The sequence below is a fragment of the Barbus barbus genome, assembly GCF_936440315.1.
Source record: "Barbus barbus genome assembly, chromosome: 33".
Taxonomy (NCBI): Eukaryota; Metazoa; Chordata; class Actinopteri; order Cypriniformes; family Cyprinidae; genus Barbus; species Barbus barbus.
Genome location: NC_136761.1, coordinates 22,546,347 through 22,571,561, shown reverse-complemented (window position 1 = coordinate 22,571,561; position 25,215 = coordinate 22,546,347). Strand labels below are relative to the sequence as shown.

The window sequence follows — 25,215 nt, the reverse complement described above, 5'->3', positions numbered from 1 at the left end:
AGAGGGGGAGGGACAGGAGACAGGATGGAAATAAATTAGGGGCTACATGGCAACAGCCTCATAACAGATCCCCTCTCAACATGAGACAGAGAGAGTGAGAATGAGAGCCAAGCAAGAAAATGAGAGAGGGAAAGAAAAAAGGAAAGACCAAAGAGGTTGTGAGAGAGAGAGAGGTACGTCTGAGGAAGAGGACTAGGTCATGGCAGCACTGAATGCTTGAGGGTCTCTCTGATCACCATGTGGCTCTAAATTATTCACCCCACAGGTTAAAAGAGTAAGCGTGCATTAGCTGTGGACTCCATCTTCACATTCAGGGACAGCTGTAACATACCACAGAGAGAGAAATTGTATAGAAAATAGAACAGCAAAAGTGCAAAAGGAACAGGATAAGTGTGAAAAAGAATTAAACATGTGCTAGACACGCATAGGGAAAGAGAAGAAGCAGGAGGGAATGAATCCAGGATGAAGTAGGTTCAACAATTAAAACTGCATGAACTCCTGACCTTCCTTTGACTTCTCACCATGTAGCAATACATGAATGTGAGAGACCAGAGGGCCGCTGGGGAGCCAACCCAACACATTCATACACATCCGGAGATGTTCAAGGAATAGTTAACCCTCATGTCATATCATAAATCAAATAATTTAAAAGCATTTAAAGAAAGTTTTTGTCAGAGCCCTTGTTATTCTTAATTTTGACATTCATTTTCATTTTTACACCAGACATATATATCGGTTCAAAATATCGGTTATCGGTCTTCTTGATCTGTAATAATCGGTATTGGCATCGGCCCTGAAAACAACATGTCGGTCGACCCCTAGATTGCACAAACCTAAAGCCGTGAGTAAGATTTTCAGTGAATAATAACTTCAACTTCTATCTGTTCTCACACAAAGTTATGATATGGCTTCAGAATACAAGGAATATAGTGCATTAGTCATATATAAAATGCCTTTATGATACATTTTCAAAAAATGTGACGAACATGGGGGGGGGGGGGGGTGTTGGGGATGGGGGGAAAATTGGCCACCAATTGGACAAAAATGCCTCTGCACAATTAAACTAAAGTATTACTGTCATGAATAAAGTGAAAATGAAATTAAAAGTGACAGTGGGATTAAATTTAGATGTGCTCATGTTATTTCTTTTTACAAGTTTTTACAATGTTGCACATTATAACCAATCACACGTGATTCTTTTGAATTTATGAATGCAACAGTCAATAATAGGCCAGAGATTTGTTCAGTGCTTGCTGACTGAATTCTGCACTCTGGTGAATTCTCTCGTCATAAACAACAAAGTTCAGATGTACATATGCTGTAAGTGTAGACAGCTCATTGAATACTGTATAACGGGAGATTTATTTTTTTGTGTGCTTAAACTTAATATAGATATTGCTCTAAAATATTATTAGCATCCTTTCTCTATATAATGTATTTGTTTAGTTACTACAAATTCGTAACCAACAATATTTTTTATTAAATTATGATCATGTTAAATACAATTAATATTTTATGACATGACACCCATATCTGTTATTTGCCTAAAAAGACAGCTTTAATATGTCATATTTCTTATTTCTTAACAGTCTAAGTACAAACAACATATGCTAAAACAGCAAGCACCACAAAACACCACTTTCACTATCACTTTTTTCTTTTTTTTTCCTTTCTAATCTACAAAAAAAAGGGAACGGATGAAAAATAAATTAATTGGTCAAAATGGTACAGTGGTACACAGCACATGATTTAAGCTGACCTACAAAGCAAATACATCAGCTGACAGTGAAAATAGTGCATGCGTGTGTGTGTGTGTGTGTGTGTGTGTGTGTGTATGACTGAGGACTCCAACTGTGTGTTCAGCATGAGTAAACAGTTGATATAGCTGGACATACTCAATTGTTAATACAAGACAATTTACTCAGCTGGCCAGAGCAAGGGATCCAATGCACAGCAGATCACCCTTGACCCTGACAGCAACTATCCCTCACTGACATCTGCCCACACGCATCAACCAAGAGCCCCTCATTCCTCTTACAATGCCATAGCGGGTAGACTGACGGCCTTGTGTTTCACAGACTGATACATGCTTTCAAAGTTCAGAGACTTACTTCCTCATTAATGCTTGTCAACAAGATTATCCGTGACAGACTATAGCAGGAATGACCCAAAGGAGAACACTGCCTCACTGCTATGCACTGTGAATCTGTTTCTAAATTGACGTAGACCTATATTGTATATTGCTGCAAAAACTGTGTGCTACATATAGTGGAGTCTAAATTAATTTAATGAACTTCAGAATGTTTTTGTATTTAATTTTTCTCTCTTTTTCCTTAATGATAGCAGCACACCAGTTGCATGAACTCAACCAGTATGTGTTAAACATGATGATCATGTTCTCCAGAATTTAACGAAGAACATCTGACTGTCTGTATAAAAACTTCACTAATTTGACAGTCACAAACTTGACTTCAAAATAGCACAAACTTAAAGAGTAGTTTACTCAAAACTGAAAATTTACTCTTCCTTAGGCTATCAAAGATATAAATGAGTTTGATGCTTCATTAGAACAGATTTGGAGAAAGTTAGCATTACATCACTTGCTCAACAATGGATCCTCTGCAGTGAATGGGTGCCGTCAGAATGAGAGACCAAAAAGCTGATAAAAACATCACAAGTAACCCACACCACTCCAGTCCATCAATTAACATTTTGTGAAGTGTAAATCTGTCTGTTTGTTAGAAACAAACAGTGTTAAAAGCACTGCTTCTGGGCCAAAATGGTCTATAATCCATAATAACACTTCCTCCACAGAAAAAGTCCATCTCCTGTTGTCCTCTCACATCAAAATTAATTTGTTTAGACCAGTTTTGGACTGTTTTTGATTGTGCTTATTTCGCTCCTGGTTCAGAGAAGATGAGTTTTTCACTGAAAAAAACAATGTAATGAAAAAATGTCTCTTTTTTTTTTTTTTTTGCCAGAAAAAAACATTAACAGTATTAATGATGGATTGTTTAATCCATAGTTAGTTTTGACTTCACAAGATGTTAATTGATGGACTGGAGTGGATTACTGTGATGTTTTTGTCAGCTGTTTGGATTCTCACTCTGATGGGCACCCATTCACTATAGAAGATCCACTTGTGATGTAATGCTAAATTTAGTAATTTCTCCTAATCTGTTCCGATGAAAAAACAAACTCATCTTGAATGGCCTGAAGGGGAGTACATTTTTAGCAAATTTTCATTTTTGGGTGAACTATTCCTTTAAATACCAGTATTTTGTTCATTTTGTCACTACCCTTAAATTTTTTTACCCAAAAATATTCTATTTATTTGCGTGTTTAAATTAGAATCTTCATCCCAGATTTTCAATGAGGCCTCAGACTTTTAGACCGCACTTAATGTATTTCCTAATGCCCCTTTTCCTTTTTATTAGAAGAAATGCCCTGTCTCACTCCTGCCTGTCTATCACTCATAACCCTCCCTGTCTGATTGATTTGAGAGAAGAATGAATTATAAATGAATGGGTGCTCAATCTGGGCCAAATCAATACTAACAAGGTCCAAGTTAACTGTGCCGGCACGGTGCTTTCCCTCAGTCTGCCATCCCGCCACACCGCATACACACAAACACTGATCCAGTCTACAGAGACATCTCACCCTCTTTGCATGCAAACTATCAGCAGGCCGGGCAGCAACCGAGCCGTTTCAGCAGATAATGAGGATTGCTTTTCAACCGATGCAGCTTTTCTCTGCAATAACATTCATGCTCGTAAATGAATGGAGAGAGCATTAAATGCCTCCTCCTCCACTCCTCCAGCGATCCATCTATCAGCACGGGTGGCCAGCGCTGTCAGTCAGACAGAGGGGTGGGAGGGGACGGTGATTGAGCGTGGCAGAACCTCCTTCATCATGCCACTTAGCCTCACAATTCCTCCCAGGGATCTACACTGCCGAGACGGGGGATTGATGAGAATCTCGCCAAGTCCCTCTGTTCTCTTTCCCCACCCAAACATTTCTCCTCACATCAGCTCATCCAAGCAGAGAGACCCTCACTTACCCTCCTGTTTCAGCTGCCCCAATCTCCAGGGCATCCCTTCCCCACTTCACAAGCTCCTGCTGGGCTGACATATCCTCGCAACACGTTACCATCTTAAATTATTCACCTACACTGCTAGGGTTCACAAACCCTGCCATAGACGAACAGGAACAACGAATTGTTTTAAAGCCAAAGGGTTTCTGCTGAAGGGTTTCATTTCTGTGCCACAATTACAATGAAATGGTATTGAAAAAATAATGTCATTTTTAAGGGGTCAGGGTTTGGCTGGTTAGCATGGCCCCGTATGCTTCTGCTGACAAATGCATCAACATCAAAAAACTATTTTCTCCATTGACAGCCACTCAAAATTAGCCGTGTATTGTGATGGAATATTTTTTTTTTTTTTTTTTTTCAAGCAACACATATTGCTAATATTTTATTATATGACAGCAGAACAGTAGATGTGATTTTTCAGTGCCTGATTTGGAAAATTGTGAAAAATTAAGGTGCAAACCAGTTTCACATAATGCCTCAGGAGAGAAAGTTGAAAACGGTCACTGAAAAGAATTGGGGTGAAACAATTTTCACTTTGAAATTGCTAGTACATTTCACAAATTACAAATAAATGGAAAGTAACACTGAATTAAACACGTGAAACAAATTGTGAAATAGAAAGAATGGAATAGTTTTTGAGTGATTAGATAGATAGATGGATAGATAGGATAGATAGGATAGATAGATAGATCTAAATCATTTACTTCTAGTGCCAAGTGGTGTTGAGATGATAGGGAATGCTAACAGACAGTGTTCCACAGCTATAATGAAAGGCAATGTTGTTGGTCGGGGATGCCCAAAAAAGCAGAAATGTTCTGACAGCGCCAGAGTGTTTTTCAGGAACTCAACCAACAAATGTCTTTCTTATAGTTGTCTTCGAATAATACGCTTGGACAGGAGAAAGTATTTTACCATAAGAAAAAAAAAATGACACACTTCAGGTTTAAAAGACTGGTTGCCTGCCCAGGTTAACAGTCACGAAGTCTTGATGGATGGTTTAAAGCAATAATTCACTAAATGGTAATGTAAACACATTTAGAAGCATTGATTTTGTCAGCAGGTGATATTTGGTACGTCTGATCTGCCGATCTTACTCCCACATGGGCCGAGCAAAAGAAGCCTAAAACGAAGACATGGAAAAGCAGTGAATTAGAGAGTTAGATAAGTCAAGCTCTTCCACTCTGCTCTCAGGACTTTTACATGGCCGTGGCAGAGTTGCACACATTACGTATTGCATAAGCTGCTCAATAATGCAAGGCACTGAATGAAAAATACTTTGAATGCGCAGGCGTTAGTGGGGCGCCGAGAGCCTCACGAGGGCAGGTTTAAGATGACAAACACAACCTCCTACATGCAAAAGGACGAGAGGTTAAAGAGAGACAGTTGCGGAGAGAAACAATAATTTATGTATTTCACGGCTGGTTTTGTGTACGCCACAATTTCAAATCTGCTTTTAACTGATCAAGTCTCTTATGAAGGTTGAGACTGTGACAAGACTTTGAATTCAAAGCTTCATTGACATTCAAGTCAAAATACATTTTTCAATCTCACACCCACCTTCTAGAATTTGTAACAATTTTACAAGAACATCACACAAATGTTGCAGCACTGGAAGAGCAGAAAGATATAAAAGACGGGGAGAAAGCTAATTTGAAAGAAACTGCTCATTAAGGATAAAAATATAATAATTAAATAAATTATATTTGAAACATTAATTTAGTCAAAGTCAAATAGCATTATGTTAACGATCTACATACAATATGTATGTGTATGTGTACGTAGTGTGTGTATGTGTGTGTGTGTGTATATATATATATATATAATATATATATATATATATACACATATATAGTTTGTTGGCTTTACTTGTTGGCTTACCTTTCAGTAAACACTTTCCAAAGATAAAAAAACTTTTACTATTTACTTTTGAATATGCCCAAAATGAATTTTTTTTATAATTTACTCACTCTCAAGTCAATCTAAACACACACAATTTTGGTTAACCTTTGATAAACAAATTAAGATTTTTTTATGAAACCTGCAAAGTAGCGACAACCTCTCTCTCTCCACTGAAAGTCCTGGTAACCAAAACTTAAAAGACTCAAAAAGATCATAAATTGAATCTTATACAGAAGCTTTTATGTGCATGCTAATGACACATACATGAGCTCCCATGTTTAGCATATTAGTATGCTCCATGTATGCATGTTTATGTGAAAAAAGTGTAAATTAAATTTGTTCATGATATAAAGCAGTCATATCTCTTTAAAAGACATCATATTCATCTTAAGATGTCTTTATGACCTTCTAAGAACATTTGATTACCTGGAATTTCATTAAAACCTCTCAGGTTTAATTAAAAATATCTTAATTTGTGTTTTGAAGATTAACCAAATTTTCTGGGTTTGGAATGACATGAGGGTGAGTTAATTATGGCAATCATTGAACAATCATTATCAATTATAATTAAATATGGAAACCTTTTTACTTGTACTCAAATATGCTTTTAAATTGATAACTTCCTTCCTTCACTTATGTTAAATTTCCCAATATTTTGCACTTTATTCAATAACAAATAAATAAATCAGCTTCTCTGAGACCTCCATTTTGTTCGACATCTTTGGTGTATTGTGAACGCTAAACCCAAGTGACTTTAATGTGTCTGAGCCACTTGAGAGGTTCCTGTGGTGAAAGAGTGAGTGCTGTAAAGGAGCGTTGTTTTCAGGGAGGATGGAAGGGACTTGAAAGTGGTGCTCAACTGAAATGCTACTATTTCAGAAAGCTCTTTGATCCAAATACAGCTCTTATTTGTTTGTTTTCCATGATGAAATATCTCAGCACGGGAGTCATGCAAGAATTTGGATCATTAGCATAGCGTAAACAGGCACTGCACGGGACAGAAAATAGTGACGGATTACTCCTTAATATAATCCGCTGTTTCTTCACATCCACTAAACCGCGTTCTCAAATAACCCGCCCGTCATCAAGTCTACTGAACTGTGACATTTATGGCGGCAGATTGTACATTTGTGAGAGATCATTAAGCATAATTACTAAATGTTCCTTGCTCTCGATATCACCGAGACAAACAGAGCACAAACTTACACCTTACGGTGCTGAAAATGACTTTGCGGTTTTGCATGATTAGAACAGAATAGAGCTGAGTTGGGGAATCGTGAGCAAGATATAAAGGCCTTACGCATTCATCATTGGCAGGAAAAACCAGCCTGTATTAGCACGCGTATACAAACACTGCCCGTGAGATTCAGCATTTAACAGCAGCTCTGAGGGAATACGAGGTGAGACTAACAAATCCCATATAACCTACTGCCACATTGATATAGTGTCACGAGGCCGGAGGAGCAAACCAGCGCTAATGCCCTCCGTAGTGCATATCTATGAGTGGGTGGTGAAGTTTATGTGAGAACGCAAATAGAAAACAAAGAACGAGAGAGAGAAATCGGAACATGTATAATTCATGTCCATTTAGCCCATTGTTAGTCATTTGCGACTTGTCCCATTTCCTTTTTTCCAGCTCCACAGCGGCTTGACGGGCCTTCCTAGCCATAAAAAGTCACAATAAAACACGTCTTCATCAAAGTAAAGAAATAAGCCTTTGTCTCCAGCACTGCACGACACTAGAAGGAAATACCACGCTTCTCACTAAATTGAACTCTCGGAGAGTGGTTCGCTTTTCTGTCTGGGGCGATAATGTGGCCGCTATTGAAGATTTCCCGAGCCACGGCCACAATGAAAATGCAAATACACCCCATGCAGAGCAAACTGGATGCCACACTATCAACAAAGAGACAGCCGCAGAATTTGGGCAAAAGTGTGGTCCAAATCAAACATCAGGAGGATGATTAGAAACACACAAACCCAACAGGACAAAGCGCATGCTTGAAAGCAAAGCAGGGGGAAATACTTGTACCTCAGGGGATGCAACCACAACGTTAAGCCACTGGAGTGGGTGACAGACAGGAATAAGCTGGTCAGGGAGGAGCCGAAGGTGTAAATGGGGGCTTTAAACATGTTGCAGAAGGATTTGTTATAGTAGACTTGCTACATGTGCTTGTGACAGAACTGGGGCACAAAGGAACTTGGGTGTAAGGTTGTAATGTTTGAGATTTCTGGGCCAGAAATGTGTGGGCGGGTATTAGAAACAATCTGCACGAAGGAATATATGATGAGCTGTTGCCCTTCCTCCTCGGCGCTGATTTTCCCCTCAGCTCGCCATCTCTTCAGAGCTCGCATGGACACTCAGGAGGTCCTTCTCCTCGTCACCATCTGCTAATTCAGGGCCAGACTCTAATCACCTGCTCCAATGCACCACTCTCATTCACAAACACCAGGCAAACCGTCTGCCACCTCACAATGTAATTACTGTCATAATCAAGAGAGCACTGCTACCTCATAGCTTTACTCATGTAGATGCATGCTAATGTATTAGCGACAATTAGACCTCAATGGCACGGTCATCATGGTTAATGTTCAGATGCGCATTTCTACACAGTGAGTCATGATGTCTGATGAACTTGTTGTGAAATGGTTTTATACTTGTTTGTTTAGAAACATTATGTAAATTTGCTTTAACTGCAGTATCATGGAAAATTTGATTTTTGCTGTTCTTTTGAAAGGAAACTAATCTGGGTTGTTCAGAAAGCATCATGGAATTGATGTCACAAGCCTGAGTGACATATGCCATACATTTTTGCATATCAGCACTCGCCCACGATTCAGCAACTTGGTCACCCTGGCCTGATGAACAGCATTACACATCAATCCTAACTCTGGTCATTTATGTCATTAACAGTACAGCAGCAGAAACAGGGATAGAGAGAGAGTTGGATAAAATACATTAAAAAATAAAATACATTTGGAAAAAAAAATCTAATAATACAACATAAGATATCTTCTATAAACATAATATATAAATATAATACAGTAACATAACATATAATATAATAATGCTCCTTAAACTGATTTGACCAAATAATAAATACATTATAAATTAAATATAAACTACAATATAGAATTATACTAATATATCATTTATTTTTTACAAACATAACATGTTCCCTAAAATAGATTTGACCAAATAATATTATAAAACTAATATTAAAACATAAAAAATAATAAAAAACTTAAGTGTAAACTTAATTTAAGTGTAAAATACTTTTTGCTTATTTACTTATTTAAAAACATATTATATAAATATAATATATAATGCTCTTTAAACTGATTTGTCCAAATAATAAATATATTATGCAATAAATATAAACTATAATATAGAATTATACTAACAAATCATTTAAATTTCAAAAATAAATAATAATATATTATAATATAATATAATATAATATAAACATAATAAAAACATTTGAACGCAATCTATAATATATGGCTCTGAAAACTGAATAATTGCCTGAATAATCTGAATAATAGTTGAATGCATTCAGTTGCTCGTAATGATTTTCATTCTACAAAGCTAAATGATTACAGAAAGAGCCTGAACATTCAAAGTTATCTGAGAAAAATAATGCCCTTTACTTTCAATTCACCATTAATGCTTAAGGAAAACACTTTGTTTTAACACCTCAGAGCTCTTGGGCAGTTACAGAGAAGTGCTTAACTTAGAAAGCAATAGATAACTGACAGCATAAGGCTCCACAGAGCTTCACTAACTGCACTGTAGTTCAGGCTCATCCTAAGCAAACTCTATTGAAGTGTGTCTCTCCAAGAGAGTCAGCAGTCTGAGTCTCCACTGAGTCACTCTTCAGAGACAAAGTCGTTCTCTAAGCTGTTCCTTACCCTCCAAGCTTTTGGTCTCTTTACCACAGCACAAAGTCTGGGGAGAGAGATCACTTTGAGGATTACACCAGGCTGGATCATTCTCCACTAGACTCTGCATATTCAATCGAGCACCAAAGACCTCGACGAGCCTGTGCGCCCCTACGACACCAGCCCATAAATATCCACAGAGCCCGTGAGAGAAAACTAATTATAATTGCGAGAGAAAGATGCGGTGATGGCAAGTATATTTTCACTCATCAGGCAAACGAGGCACAAAGGGCTTGTTTGCGAGATGGCACAGACATTTCTAACCATCATTAAGTTATTAAATTTGCCCTAGGCGGTAAGTAAACAACTTCAGATGGCTTTCACGGCCGGTCCAGCTCTCTGTCAGCCAGGCCGTTATTGGGTTATGGCGAAACTTCGAAAGAGAGAGTGGAGCAGACAGCATTAGAGAGGAGTATGCCAGGAAAAAGCGGGACGGGGGAAAAAAAAAAAACATTGAAACTAAGACCAGACGCCTAAAGCACTTAAGATCGAGCAGCACTAACAAGGTTGGGATGAGAATTGGACATGCAGCGTTGACTGAAATAACCTTTGATTACTTGCTGTCGCACTGGATAAAGTGGCTCATTGAGGTATTGAAGCACTGAATTGTGCGAGACTATTGCTACATTTTGCTCGGGACCAAACAAACCACAGGCTGGCATAATGTCTATAGCAACCAGACATTTAATTCAAGGACGACGAGGGATGATGTAATGCTTGACTGAATATGACTTATAAAGTCTGAACTTTAGGCATGAAATGAGCATGCAGTCTGAGCTAAATGTAGTCTTAATGGATCCTCTACTGTGAAGTCTAAAGTACTTGTGCTACTCTAAAGATCTGATTGGGTTAAAACTAGAGAGCCAGTAACATCTGTTTTGTCTAGAGCCGTCAGAAAGTATGTGTGAAAGGCTATCTTGCCTTCAACGGCACATAAAAACAAAATGAGCTGTGATTTACATGAAGAGATGGTGAATACATAGTCTCCCCTGTTACTCTGCTGATAAAGTCTGAGCTGAATAAAAAAACAAGCTAATAAAAATGTATAGTAGTCTACTATATTCATGTATTTACATTGTGTATGATGCTTAAACTGCAATGACAAATAATCAACACTGACATTTACTACTGTTCAAAAGTTGGATTTTTTTTTGCAGGAAGTCTCATATGTTGTTCAAGCTTGCATTTATTTGATAAAAAAATACTGTAAAACAGTAATATAGTGAAACATTACAACTACTGTTTTCTATTTTAATATTTTGTATCTAATTTATTCCTGTAATTAATTTCCAGCATCATTACTCTAATTTTCAGTGTCTCACGATCCTTCAGAAATCATTCTAATATGCCGATTTTCTGCTCAGGAAACATTTCTTATTCAATTTTAATGTTGAAAACAGTTGCGGTGCTTATTTTGTATTTATTTATTATTATTATTTTTCTGACAGTTAAATTTTTTTCAGGAATTTCAATAAATAGAAAGTTTAAAAACAGCATTTATTTGAAATAAAAATATTATGTAACAAATGTTTTTACTGTCACCTTTGATGCTGAATAAAAGTATTAATTTCTTTTAAAAAAAGACTCTTCAATGGACTACAGACTAATATAATACAGTGTGCAAACTAATACATAATATAGTGTGCAGACTAATATATAGTGTGGGAAGGGCACTCAAATATTCAGCTGAACTATTAATATTGTATTTTTATTTAATACACATTTTCTTTTTTTTCCACAAATATTTGTTCGAGATCAAACAATAAGTTGCAGACCCCCTGCCGTGCTGCCACAGACCCCCTGTTGAAGACCCCAGATCTAAACTACTTTTGAGGCTCAGTCTCCATTATACGATGATATTAAAACCGTAAACAAAGATTTACATTGTGTTTTCCATATAATTTTTACTAGCTCTGTCCTACAGCAGAACGCAAAACAATCATTTTCTGTGTGTGTGTATTTGTCTGTTTGTGTCTTAAAGCATCGCTTTAATTTCCACTTCTATATTGTTTGCAGTTTTATGATAAGCTGTTATTGGTTTGAAAAGGCACTACTAATAAAGTTGACTTTTATCTTATTTTGGGGAGAATTTGTTATGCAGCAGACACACTCACCCAGAACTCATTCTGGCTCTCTGTGCTCACACACATCAATACCTAAAGCATGTCTTTCAAGGGTGGATCTGAGGATGAGAAAATTGATAAATTAAGCATGCCTCTCTTTTTATATTACAGTCTTTGAAATGGGGATTACCTGTTAATTTGTTTCCTAATAAAAAAAAAAAGAGTCGGTGTCATTTACATGCTGTGTACCTTCCCAAAGCGGTTAAAAAGCAGCTCTGTGTGCCGCTGCAGATCTCGTTCTGTCCTGCTAACAGGAATTAGTTGTCTGTCAATCTGGATGACATGAGAGACCAAAACACCTCACCTGTTCTCTCTTAACATCATATAAAGAACAATGTCTTCTTCATCAAGATGTCATTCAGTGACGCTCAAAACATATTCACATAATTCATAAAAGTTCACTGAAATTAACTTTTCCATTAAAGTCCCCATTTACATTTGTGAGAGCTATTTTTATTTAATTTCACCTTAATAATTGTATCTGTGTTTACTTTAATCTCAAATACTTGAATTTAACCAACTACTTCAATCAATTAAAATACTTAAACTGCTGCTAATAACAACTGACTGTTTAAAATTGTATCTGGATTGTATGTTTAAAACAGGAGCTAGGCTGCAATATTATTATTGCTCTTAATATTGTAATAATGATTGATAATAATATTGATTAATAGAATACATATAAAAACTTTGTTTTGCGTCTGCATTTTGGAGAAATAGCTATATTCTAGCTCTGTCCTCGCAAACAAACATGTCAGACCATGACGTTAGTCTAGTCTAGTGCAAGTTATGCAAAAACTCCCGTCATAATCATTGAAGCACAGTGTTGTTTATGATAAGCCAGTCAGTTCATTATGAATTCAATTGGCGAGCGTGTACACGCAACAAGAACTCCAGAGTTTTCAGCGCTGACTAATCTAAGCCTCTCTGATTGGTCATTGCATTCCTAAGCTCAATGGAAATGTGTGATTGTGCTACAAAAAAGCAATGCGTAACATGCAATCTGAAGACACTTTTCATTAATTTTCACAATTCTTTTCAAATCGCGACAGCCGTAATCGATTGTTTAATTGTGCATGGGCAATTTTAGCCCCTTTATCTTAAATTTGCGGTGCGTTTTTGCCACCAAAATTTCAGACCCTGGTTCATCATCCGCACGAAGGAAGGTGTTTGTCTGCGCTGTTTTTTTAATTGTTTTTCTTGATAAATATGGACTAGATAAATGCTTTAAACAAAAAAGATATAATTTCAAAATATTAAAAAACACTTTGGTTAATTTCTTAATGTTTTTTTTTTTACTCTGTCAAAAAATGTTTTCAAAAAAGCAGTTTTTTAGTCCATGTCGCTTTAAATGCTAATGAGCTCTGCAGACCCCGCCCCTCTCTACCGTGCGGTGACGAGCAGACTGAAAACTTCAGCCGCAAAACTGGCTAATTAGCACATATTAGGAAATATGCTAAACTGCTATATTCATTACCACATCCAACAACAAAACACCTCAGTCGCTTAATCGGAGACGTCTCATCTTCCCCTGCACCGGAGTAGACACAATGGTGGACGAATTTTGCACCTTATTTACCCTTAAAGGATGCATATTAGTATTTTAACACACATTAGTACCTTTTGAAAAGGTACCGCCGTGACAGATTTTATAGCAGATGCTGCCACAGTTATATTGCGTCTCATTTTTCAGATTGTTTCGGAACTCCTGATTTGTAGAACAGACTGAATCACAAAGTGAAGTCTCAAAAAACTTCCTCACATGCCACATGTCTCTCTTTTGTCACCCACAGGCTGATTGCGTTTAAGATCTTAGAGGCTTTTAACCAAGCCATTGACATGAATCAAAAGAGACACACTGTGACTAAATGCGATATGAGACAGATGAGAGGACCCGAAAAACTGGCGCACGGCGCTCATCACTAGATGCCCTGAAAAAGTCCCTGTGACAGAACCTCTTAACTTTTATGATTGTTTGGCAAAGTTGACTTCAAAGAGCCAATTCTTTGGCGCTGCTCGCGGTGTGTGAGAAAGCCAGGCTAGTGTGGGGAGGTGCAGCAGGGGCTGATGGGAGTTGAGTGAAGGGAAGGGATGGAGGATGCTGGAGTGGAGAGCAAAGCCCTTTGATCTGTGTCAGCCGCAAAAAGTACAAAAGAATCAAAAGCAATGGGGAAAGCAGCACAGAAGATTGCAAACAAGGCCCGCTCGCAATTCCCTGCGGGAGCGTGCCGGGGAAAAACACGACGAGACAAGAGCACATTTCAGAAATTCTGCAGGCTGTTTGGGAATTTCTCTTAGGCCTAATGCTGAAGCAATTAGCACTGAACCACCTCTCTGAACAGACAGGGGCTAGCTAAATCCACCATGCTAACATTGTTAGTGCAACACAATTAGTGGAGGCGACCCACTGATGCCAAATTGCACGATTCATTAAACTGACCAATCAAGAAGATCCATTTTTCAAATCAACGTGAATGCTACTTTCTATTTGTAATTGGCTGTCCATTTGTAATCAGTGCTGGGGAAGCAACTTTGAAATTAAATAAAGGTTAGAAGGGACAATTTACCTACAACAACAAATAATAGGCCTGCTAGAAACCTAATCTACACTACCACTCAAAAGTTTGGAATCGGTTATCTGTTTTAATATTTCTAAAAGAAGTGCTTATTTGATAAACAGTACTGTAATATTGTTAAATATTTTTACAATTTAAAATAGCTGTTTTCTATTTTAATATATTTCAAATGTAATTTATTCTTGTGATGGTAAATGGTATTTTCAGCACGCTTTGAAAGTTCAAAAGAACAACATTTATTGGAAATAGAAATCCTGTGTATCATTTTCCATTTCTTTACTGTAACCTTTGACTAATTTAATGAATCCTTACTGAATAAAATTTTAATTTCTTTAAAAAAAAAACTCCCTAGTCTCATGGCATAAACGTACCTGGGGGCACTTTTTAGCGAGATGCAAAATACCTACCAGTAAGTACATAATTACTGCAGTTTCCAAAAGAAATGAACACTAGAGGCAGTAAAACTCCAACGCCTTTATTCCTTTTCACACAAATTTACAGAGTTTTGATTAATAAAGCGTAATTTTCACACAATTACTTGAAGAATATCACATTAGGACTTTTGAAAACTGATGCTTTTGAACATTAGCATCACACATATCCAGCTTCATATCTATGGGTTTTCATAGACGGTAGGTTTGTTTGGTAGCTCAGGAGTATGGAGACGTACTTGAGAGGTGAGGAGCTCCGGTTCGAATCCTGTGTAACTATGGTTCGACAAAACAGTTCAAATCTGCGTAATATAAGGAAGTTCAAATAACATGGTTGCATCAACAAATGTGTTTTATATCAGTTTTGCATTTGTCCACACAATCGGGTAGGTTTAGGGTTGGGTTTGGTGTAGGGCATATTTCCAACACGACAGAGCATTAATTTTTAGCGACTGTCCCCGGATATTTGAATTCTGAACCTCCGCAATACATACCTATATCAACATAATAAAAACATGCCAGGGTTTACGTATTGAACCCATGTTTTAGCGCCATTCAGTGGACATTTGTCTTTGAAACTGCGGCGAAACGTGCAGTAAAGTACGTAAAAACGGTCTCACTAAAAAGTGCCCCCAGGTACGTTTATGCCATGAGACCAGGTTGAAAAAAAAACTACTACTGACACCAAACTTTTGAATGGTAATAAAGTCAAAAACAGTGATGAATAGCAGAATTTTACTGTTAAATATACTTCTACAAAACGATAATAAAATGCTACTGCCATTTGTATTAGAGTGTGTATTGCTGTAGTGTAGGTTATTTGTTAGGGGTGTTTCATTTATTATGCAACACCCCTACTTGTTGAGCAAAGCAGTTTGTTACATTACTGGAAAAGCAACAGTGTTTAGAAAACAGCTAAACTATTGTCACACTGCTGAAAGTGTAGTTACAACCGAAGACTAGATAGGATTCACTTTGAAAGACATTACTTTATGAAGTAGACAAAAATTGCATATTCAATTTCAGTTAAAAGTCCTGAGCTGCTTAGTGTCATGCTCAGACATTTTATTTATTGCCTTTGCAATAAATATACAGTAAGCCTATGATGCCTGTTTAATGAGGAACCAAAAGGAGCAAACTGATAACGTAATCAACGAACACTTCACTGTTACACTGCTGACTCCACAAACACTTATTTCTTAACTTTTATATCTGACATAAAAGACTAATCAGCCTTGCACTTTGAGAATTAGGATCTCATATCGTAGAATATGACTAGCAAGAAACTCACCTTGAAAGAGGGCGGCATTCTGAATGATGAGAACTTTGAGCTGAGCGCTGGTGGCCTGGAGACTGGACTCCATATTCTGTTTGGCAATGAGCAAGTAGCGCTCCTCCATTTTGCGAGAACAGCAGGTCAGGCCTTTCGGCTGGCACACCTGCAGATCTGAGCCTGAAGAATAGGAAAGACACACGAGATTTGGTACAGCCTTCGCAATAAACAAGTAAACAGACCGCGGCACTTAATAAATTCCATCTGAAAGCGTGTTTGCTTTATGAGTCAAGCTTCAGAGAGAGCTGGAGAAAACCGTTTGTTTTATAGAGCACATTGTTTACTTTACCTACTCAAATCTCAAACACAACAAAATGAATACCTGCATGCCTCTTAACTGAAACATGATATTTAATTTCTATGCATTGCATTTCATCCTGCCAAACTGATTAGCAGAGAACAAACACTCATTAAAGGAAAACAAGATAATCAGGGAGAACGTTTCGGTAAAGACAGACCCCAGGAGACTACTACTATGCAAAATCAGTCCATTTAAAGTCTGAAGTAGTGCAACTCCCATTGTGGATTGGATGAAAGAGACACGGATGAACAGAAAAAAGTGAACACATTGACAGGAACGTCTTGTTGAAGTGAATGAAGAGGTGACGGGTGATTTGTTGACACCCGTTATACTAGAATCGAGGTTTGAAGGTTATCTATCAAAGAGGCATAATTGGATTTGCTGGGAGAGAAAAGCCTATTGAGAAATACGCTCTCTGGATGAAGGTGCTTCAGTTCGTGGTTCACATATGAATAATAATCTAAAAATGTTCGTGCCCTGTGGGGAGAGAAAGAGAGCGATGCTATCTCTGCTGAATCAAACAGCAAGGATACAGAAAATAAAAATGACCAATGCCTGATTAAGTCCCCCATGTGTTAAATTTGATAGCTAGGAGGTGGATGTTAAAAAAAAAAAAAAAAACACAATCGAAATCTTACAGAGGTTCATTTTCACATTCATTTATTTATCAGCTCTTTTCGCAAATAAGCATAAAACATCAAATCTCCTTACATTTTAAATGTTACTTTGTGAATTGCAAATGCTTTCCTACTGAAGGAGGAAAAAACAATATTCAAACAACACACAATATTCACGTCTCATCTTGCAGAGTCTCAGCCTCCAACACTGAATAACACATGTAAAGGGTTGTTTTGGGCAGAGTGCATTGTGGGATTCCATTGCATTCAGGTCAAACAGACCTCTCTGCATGTGAACCAGGACTAGGATACAGCTGCTGTGAAAATCAGTAGGATTATTGCAAATGTTTTCCCCGGGGCCGCGGATCCACATTTGGAAATGTGGCCAATTATCTTGCGATTACACATGCAAGGAGAAAACTTACACTCTGCAAATCCTCAGCCCTTTCAAATGTTCATTTCCATTATTATTTTGAAAGAGCATCTTACATGCAACTTTGTTCTCAGTCACTTTGCTTCTCTGTCATCTCATGCATCTCAGAGCAGCGCTGTTAAACCAGAGCCAAATTAAGTGTGTGAGTGTGTGTATGTCAGCTACCTGAGGGGGTGAAGGTGGCACTAGGTTGATTGATAGTGCTGTAAACAAACTTCAGAGGAGTCCCAATGCTCCAGTTCACACAGACATAGAAGATGATGATGGGGTAGAATAGGAGGGCATAACACGATCTGGGCAGAGACGAAAGTGTCACTGTTCTGTTTAAGAGAGGCTTTTTGCTGCACTTTGGAATACTGTCATAACTATTGTAGAGCGTTCGACTAATAGGGACAGGATAAAAATAAAACAGGACAAATATTCAGTCTGATGCTCTCAGATAGCAAATTTCCTCATGGAGGAGACCTCAAGAACATTGATCAACAGACAGAACCGAAAATGGTGGTAAGGAACAACTTACTTGCGTTCAGATTCAATCAGGTTTGGTCTTTACTAGGCTTTAGAACAGAGAAATGGTTCCGTTTTTACAAAAAATACCACATCCAAATGATTTTTTGCGACATTCAGTTTTATTAGTGGTATTAAAATTTACAATCTTCCAATAGGATTAAATATATCACTAAAATTGTTCCCTCCATTGGTATTCAGAGCGAAACATACAAGCAGTGAAGACCGATTATTGAGATAATGACTCTTATGAGCTGGTTCATGAATCAAAAACATAAAGAGGCCTACAAAAGGATAGATAATTCCCATTTTTGCATGAACTTTGTCATCATTTACTCATCCTCTATTTGTTACAAACCTGTTTGACTTTTCTTCTGTGAAACAAAAAAAAAGATATATAAAAAAAGGGGGGGGGGGGGTCAAAACAACACTGGACCCCAGTAATTTTTAATTTTTCAAATATATTTCGTCCCACAGAAAAATCTCAGAGGTTGAACATGAGTCAATAATGACTAAAAAAAGTGTTTGGGTCAGTATCCCTTTAAGGCCTAAATTGGTGTAGTTATTGACTAGTTGTTCATATGATAATGATAATTATGACATTCTGTCAGTGGTATTTTATAAAAAATTAAGGACTGAATTAAATATGACCATATTTTTTGTTCTTAGTTGTTACACATTTACTATGAAAATGATCCAAATCACTTGGCAACAGAATTGTGTTTCTGCTTTCCAAATATTTTCTTCTCACATTTAAAAGAATCGTTAATGGAACTGTTAGGATTCAGAACCGGAATCATTCAATTCCTTTCGATTCTTATACTGAAAGGCTGCTGAATAAATGATCACATTTGAAATGTTCAATCCTTGCCAGTTCATCATCGAAGATGAGAAAACAAATCCAACAAGAAGTCCTGAAAACATACTCTACAAGTTTGTTGATTGAAATAACTTAATAGACCATGAAAGAGATTAAAATGCAGGAGATTTAAGTGCTGCCAAATTTTAAATCCCATATGAAAATGTGAAGACAAAATGTCAAAGAATTTGCCTTAGGGGAAAGGAAAAAAGGCTGATCTACTAAGCACACAGCGCCTGTTAGGAATGGGTAAATAAACCCATTAACATCACATGCCATCAAATACCAACAACAGCAAGAAAAACCCAACACTTTCTGATCTGCCCCAATAGGGATATGAAACAAGAAATCATGGGCAAACCTGCCATATCGTGCAGATGGCACATTTCATATGCGCACCGACAGGCTTAATATCCAAAATCAATACTTGCAAAGGACCGGCGACAGATACGATCGAGCTAATTTCAGATTCCAAGGCAAATTTATTAAGCTGTCAATAGCCTAGCAAGTGGAGGGGGAGGGGGAGAGCTGGCAGAAGGGAACAGGTATGAAAGGAGAAAGAACTCAGACAGATTTAGTAATTATCTTCAGCAAAACAGACAATTTTATCGGCACGTCTGCTATTTGCAGATGATAAATGTACTTTATTAGAGAAGTTGCGAGCTGTCAGGGAAAAGTGAAGGACTTTACAGGAGGGAGATTACTCCCAGCAGAGAAGCATAAACAAATATTACATCACAGTCTCTAACTAAAGACTGCTCATAAATACGACTGATTAGATTTTTTGTCTTCTGAAAACGGAACAGAAAACATTTGTTCGGAAAGAAAATGTAGATGTCTCAGTCTGAGAATGTGACCATACAGACGTCATTTGTTTGTCTTGCTCTAGCAGCAGTTTTCAACTCCAGTATAAAACAGCTATACCCACTTACATATAATATTTTATAATACTTTTATTAAGGGATCAATGACGAATAAGAGTGCCAAAGATAAAGAAAAAAAAACTTTTAAAATCTAGTTCAAAACATGTACCAAAATTCATAAAAATATTACATTTGACACGGCTTTGAAAAATCTTTTAGACCATTTTAAGCAAAAGTAATACATATTGAGCAAATGTAATAACATATTTTCCAAAGTATGAATGTACACATCTTAATCATGTTTTTAAATAAGTATCTTTCACAAATACCATAAATGATCAATTCATAAATATCAGTAAATTTTTGGGGAGGTTGCATCATAAGACCTTTTAAAACCTGAACTAACCAGGTCAAATTCTATGATATTTTAGAAGATTTATTAACCTTTTCTAAGACATAAACGTGAGAGATACAATCAAACTACTTTATTTCATTTTTTAATGAAGATTTTTAATCATCACGATATGAGGGCAGTTGTATCGCCCTGATATTTGACTTTATATCCTCCCAAAAAATATTAAAATTTTCAATTAAAACTTGCTTATCGTAGAAATATTCAGTTCATAGCATTTATATACTGTGAGTTAAATAAAAGTACAATCATGTCACTGATCATAAGAACATTAACATTGCTAGATTATAAAATGCTTAACAGATTTTTAATTAACTAGAAGTTAGAAAGAAAACCATGGCTTGAGCCTCTATATAGATACGACCTCTTCCATATTCATTGTCCACTGAGTCATGACACACTTCCTTATCGCCTAAAATTTCTAGAAACTCCTAAATTCCCCCTCTCTCCTGCAGCCTCACCCAAAGGCCTCAGGCGTGTGAGTATCCCTGTTGGAGCCCAGATGAAAAAGACGGCTCTGACGGAGACATGGTGAGCACTGTGTACACATTTCAGCCTCACGCTCCTCCTTAACAAGCCTGAAGACACAGAGCGCAGCCAGATGCATGCATAAGCGTGATCTTAAGAACCATTTATAAAGCTATCAGCATGCAAGTTTAATGGGGGCTGTGGGGAAAACATGCTGTGTTAAAATACAGAAAATGTTAAAAGGACGTTATTAGAAGCATGAATTATAGAGCAACGACACAGGAATTATGACGTTTCTTTCTAGTCTCGCTTCAAAGACATCAATATGTGTGCACAATTAAAAGAAGTGGAAAGTCAGCGGCCTGATGAAAGTATACGAAGTATATGATTATGAATCGGGCTCCTCTGCCAGGGAGGCAGGAGAGTTAATGGACTAAAGCAAAGCCGTCTGTCGCCTTACAGTGCCATTGGAAGTATTTAATGAAAGAAAGTACATCAGACTTCCACAGCATGGAGCACACAAGGGTGAGGTTCGGTTTGGGAAAAATACAGTAAATAACAGCACAATAAAAGCCAGCAGCTCGCACAAACACACTGTGTTGCTCTGTTTCAATCAGCCCAGGAAGATCCCAGATATGTGCATTAATAGAAAGTCTGACCACAGTCATTAGTAGAAACTTTCATGGCTTGTGGGCATGTGATCCCTCACCTTCAACTTTAAATGGACTACCAGAGACATTGACCTAAGCCATTATCTCATAATTACAGAAACTGTGTGGGCATTTATCAAAATATGAAGGTACTTCACTGCCCAAGGCACTGTCTATTGCCCCTCGACACTATACGAAAGTCTCTTAAGGACTTCACATACTGCTACGAAAAATTAGATAGATCCTTCCAAGCATTAAATATGTGAATATATGAAGTCATCACTGCGTATGGAAATTAATATGCACATTCAAAATACATTATTGTTATATAATAATAATAATAATAATAATAATAATAATAATAATGCTTCAATTATTCTACATAAAAATAATTTAAAATATACAAAAAATAAAATACTACAATAAAATTTAAATAAAACACTTAAATAACATTTAAATAATATAGAAAAATATTAGAATTAAATTATAAATGTTAAATTATAATGCAATTATTAGTTTAAAAATAAATACATTTAGTAGAGAAAATAAAATATGTACTTTTAAAGTAGAAATATGTACCTTTAAGGTACTAATATGTGAATAAATAATAATAATAATAAATAATGATGATAATCAGTTTGATTGAATATTCATACATATATCTTGAGTAATGTTTTCAAATAATATATTTTTAACTCATGTTTAAAAATGCAGTTATAAATCAACTGAACACCAATTAACAGTGAATTTTCTATGATAAAATACTATGATCAAATCTCAAAGACAACTATAAGTAATCCATTTGTAGATTGATTTCCCCCCGAAAGTGTAAATACTGTGGTAACTTCAAAACATTTGAGCATCCAGACACAGGCTCAACCGATGAGATTGAAACAGGACTTGACCAACCAATGGCAGACGTAGTTTCCCTATTTACAATTCCCTTTGTTGAAATAAGACGGCATGCTTAGCGAGGTAGTTTATCATTTCTACAAGGACTTGCTTTTGATAATTGGAATGACAATGCAGTCTGCACTGAGAGGATCTAGCCTTTGATGGGGTGCACAAGTGTCTCTGAAATGCATTCTGCCATTAAAATAAGCGGCACAGAAGCCCCTTAACAGCCTCTAACATGGGCTCTTGAGGGAGGTCAGTGGCACTTCATTAGCTGGATCTCATTCGTGAGTACCAACGGATACCAACCTACGGCTCCCTCTCATCTGATGTTGATCAGAGAGACTGCTGAGAGATGGACCCTGACTTCACTTTGTACTCAACCCTCCGAACCCCTCATTACTCAGATGCTCTCTTCAGCAAAACCAAAGCAACGACAACGAACTTTGAGTTTAACAAAGGTCATCCTTATTTGAGCGCTCATTATCTAATAAAATATTTGCAGGGGACGCCACATCAAAACGTCAGATTGATGTAACGACTGTACGTGCGAGCCAGAGTAAAGGTGCCTTTGAGACTACAAAGACAGTCAGCTGTCTATTGTGCTTTGACATTCAGCTCTTCCTCTCGGGACGAGGAGGCTGGGATGAGTGAGAGAGACATCAACAAAAAAATGGAAAAGACGTGCCAGTGGAGAAAGGGAGAACCTCTCATTGGCCTTTTTTGGTCTTGTGGCCCCCTGGCATTACATGCGGTATGATTAGAATTCAGTTCAATCTTCCTGCGGGCTGCATGTCTCGGCTTGGCCTCCTTGTATTCCATTGTAGATACATCAGTCATCACATCCTCTCTTCTCTCTAATGTTAGTCTATCCGTCTCTATCTCTCTCTCCCTGCTAAAAATCCTCCTCTCTCCAACCCACTCACAGAAGACAGTAGAGATCACATTTGGCAGCTGAACAGAAACTCAGCGGTTGCATCTATCACAAATCAACCCATATATCACCACGAGTTTAAAGCCCACCACTGGGTTTACTGGGGTCACAGGGCAGCAGATGCAGCTGCCTGTTGCGTGGTTCAGAAAAAGGGGTCTCTGAAGGTGAATGCCGCATATAATACTAGAAACAGACCAAGAGAAATACAAGTTTCTGTAGCACAGCAAGTGTGAACTTTTGAAAACAAACTCGCAGGAACTCAGAACATGAGATGCGATACAAATCAAGCAAAGCATGAAATCTGCAAGCAGGCCGGGAGAGAGAGTAAAAAATAAATAAAACCACTAGGTGACAGAGATGCTATACGGCCCGAAGTCGTTCCCATTTCCAATTAACATTAAGGTTGTCTACATTCATTTGCCACTTCAAGGCCAGCGACGTGCACTGGGTTCGGAATAGATGCTCAATTTGAAGGAAAGTGGATGGCTCTTTTTGCACAATGTTCTTTGTGTACATACGAGGCTTAACAAAATCATCTCAAACTTTCATTAGATTTTTTAAATTATGATGTTATACGAGTGGACTTATATAAACAGGGACATTATATGTCTTTAAAAGGGAAAAGTTATTAAGTTCACCTCTTTCCTTCATACATCTGTAATGATAACATTTTTCTAAACCATATGCTTCTTAAGATGCATTTGCCCAACACATAGATCAATACCAAATAAGGGGGGCAAACAATTAACCTCACATTCTTTCATAGTCTGACATAATACAAGGACACCCAATTAAGGTTTCTGGCTACATATGCTGGAGCCGCGTGGTATCAGTTCATATAATGAATCAAAATGAATAAAGCCAAAGGCTTCGCCGCACCACTAATTACTGCACCAGGCATAAAGTCCAGAGCCCGGTGCCGCTGGGATTATCAGGACTCTACATCGCCTCCGGCACACGAAAGAAAAAACTCAGTTGGTTCTTTCTCTAAAGAGCAATTTTTAGGTTTCAAAAAACTAGGGCTTCAAAAAGGCTTTTATTGCAGGATTGTACCCATCAGTACATGAAGTCCCATACCACCTACCGAAGAGGAGCGCAACCAACCCAAAATGCTTTCGAAGAAATTCATAAGAAAACTGCAGCATATAGGGGTTTCATATCTTATGCATGGAATCTGGTAAGTTTTCGCAAAAACTGACAATAGCACATTTAATTTAAAGTATACCAGATAGTGGATGCAGGTTCTTGCAGTCCAGTAAGATATGCAATGCAATCACTCTGTTACTTTTCTTAAACTCTGCTAAAGGTTAAAATGTGTTCCTCTGACAAGGCAAATGACTGAGAATCACTCCGTTCCTTGTCCTTAACCCAATTGCAATCCATTTAAATTGCAAATGCGAACTCTGAAAAAATGAACAGCCCCTCTGATTAAATGGAACTGGGAAGGTCACTTTATATCTTCTGAAAGCAGCTGAACCATAAGGAATCACTCGGGTTTTACACTCATGCACCTACGAGTCGAATCACATGGTGTTAGAAAGACTCATAATGGTTCAAATTAAGTAAAAAAAAAAAAAAAAAGTTTTTTTAAACAAAAAACAACTTATTTGTCTTTCTAAATTTTAAAATGCAAAACTTTTAATGTTAATTAACTTAAGTGCAAAAAACTAATGACTGGGATAGTTATGTACGTTTATCTAGTTCTTTTTTAAGCAATTGCTACCACTAGGGGAATAAATGAAGATACTTGCACACAAAGCAGCCTAACAACAAAATGCAGTCACTGGGGAAAAGCAAGATCCTTTTCAGCAGAATATTTGTTGTGAGGGCCAAACAAACTCTCTACCCCACTTCTCTCCAGCCTCCAGTTGAGACAGAAT

The 25,215-nt window shown here is 37.3% G+C and overlaps 1 protein-coding gene across 1 annotated transcript in view; it reads right to left on the bottom strand.

The window, feature by feature from the left end:
- Window positions 1-25,215, bottom strand: part of gpc3 (glypican 3) — a gene marked incomplete at both ends in the record, with an annotated part of 130,666 nt that overhangs the window by 103,868 nt on the left and 1,583 nt on the right. The window contains one exon of the mRNA XM_079390647.1: window positions 16,356-16,517. Within this exon, the coding sequence (XP_079246773.1) occupies window positions 16,356-16,517 (162 nt within the window). The remainder of the gene's footprint in view (window positions 1-16,355; window positions 16,518-25,215) is intronic.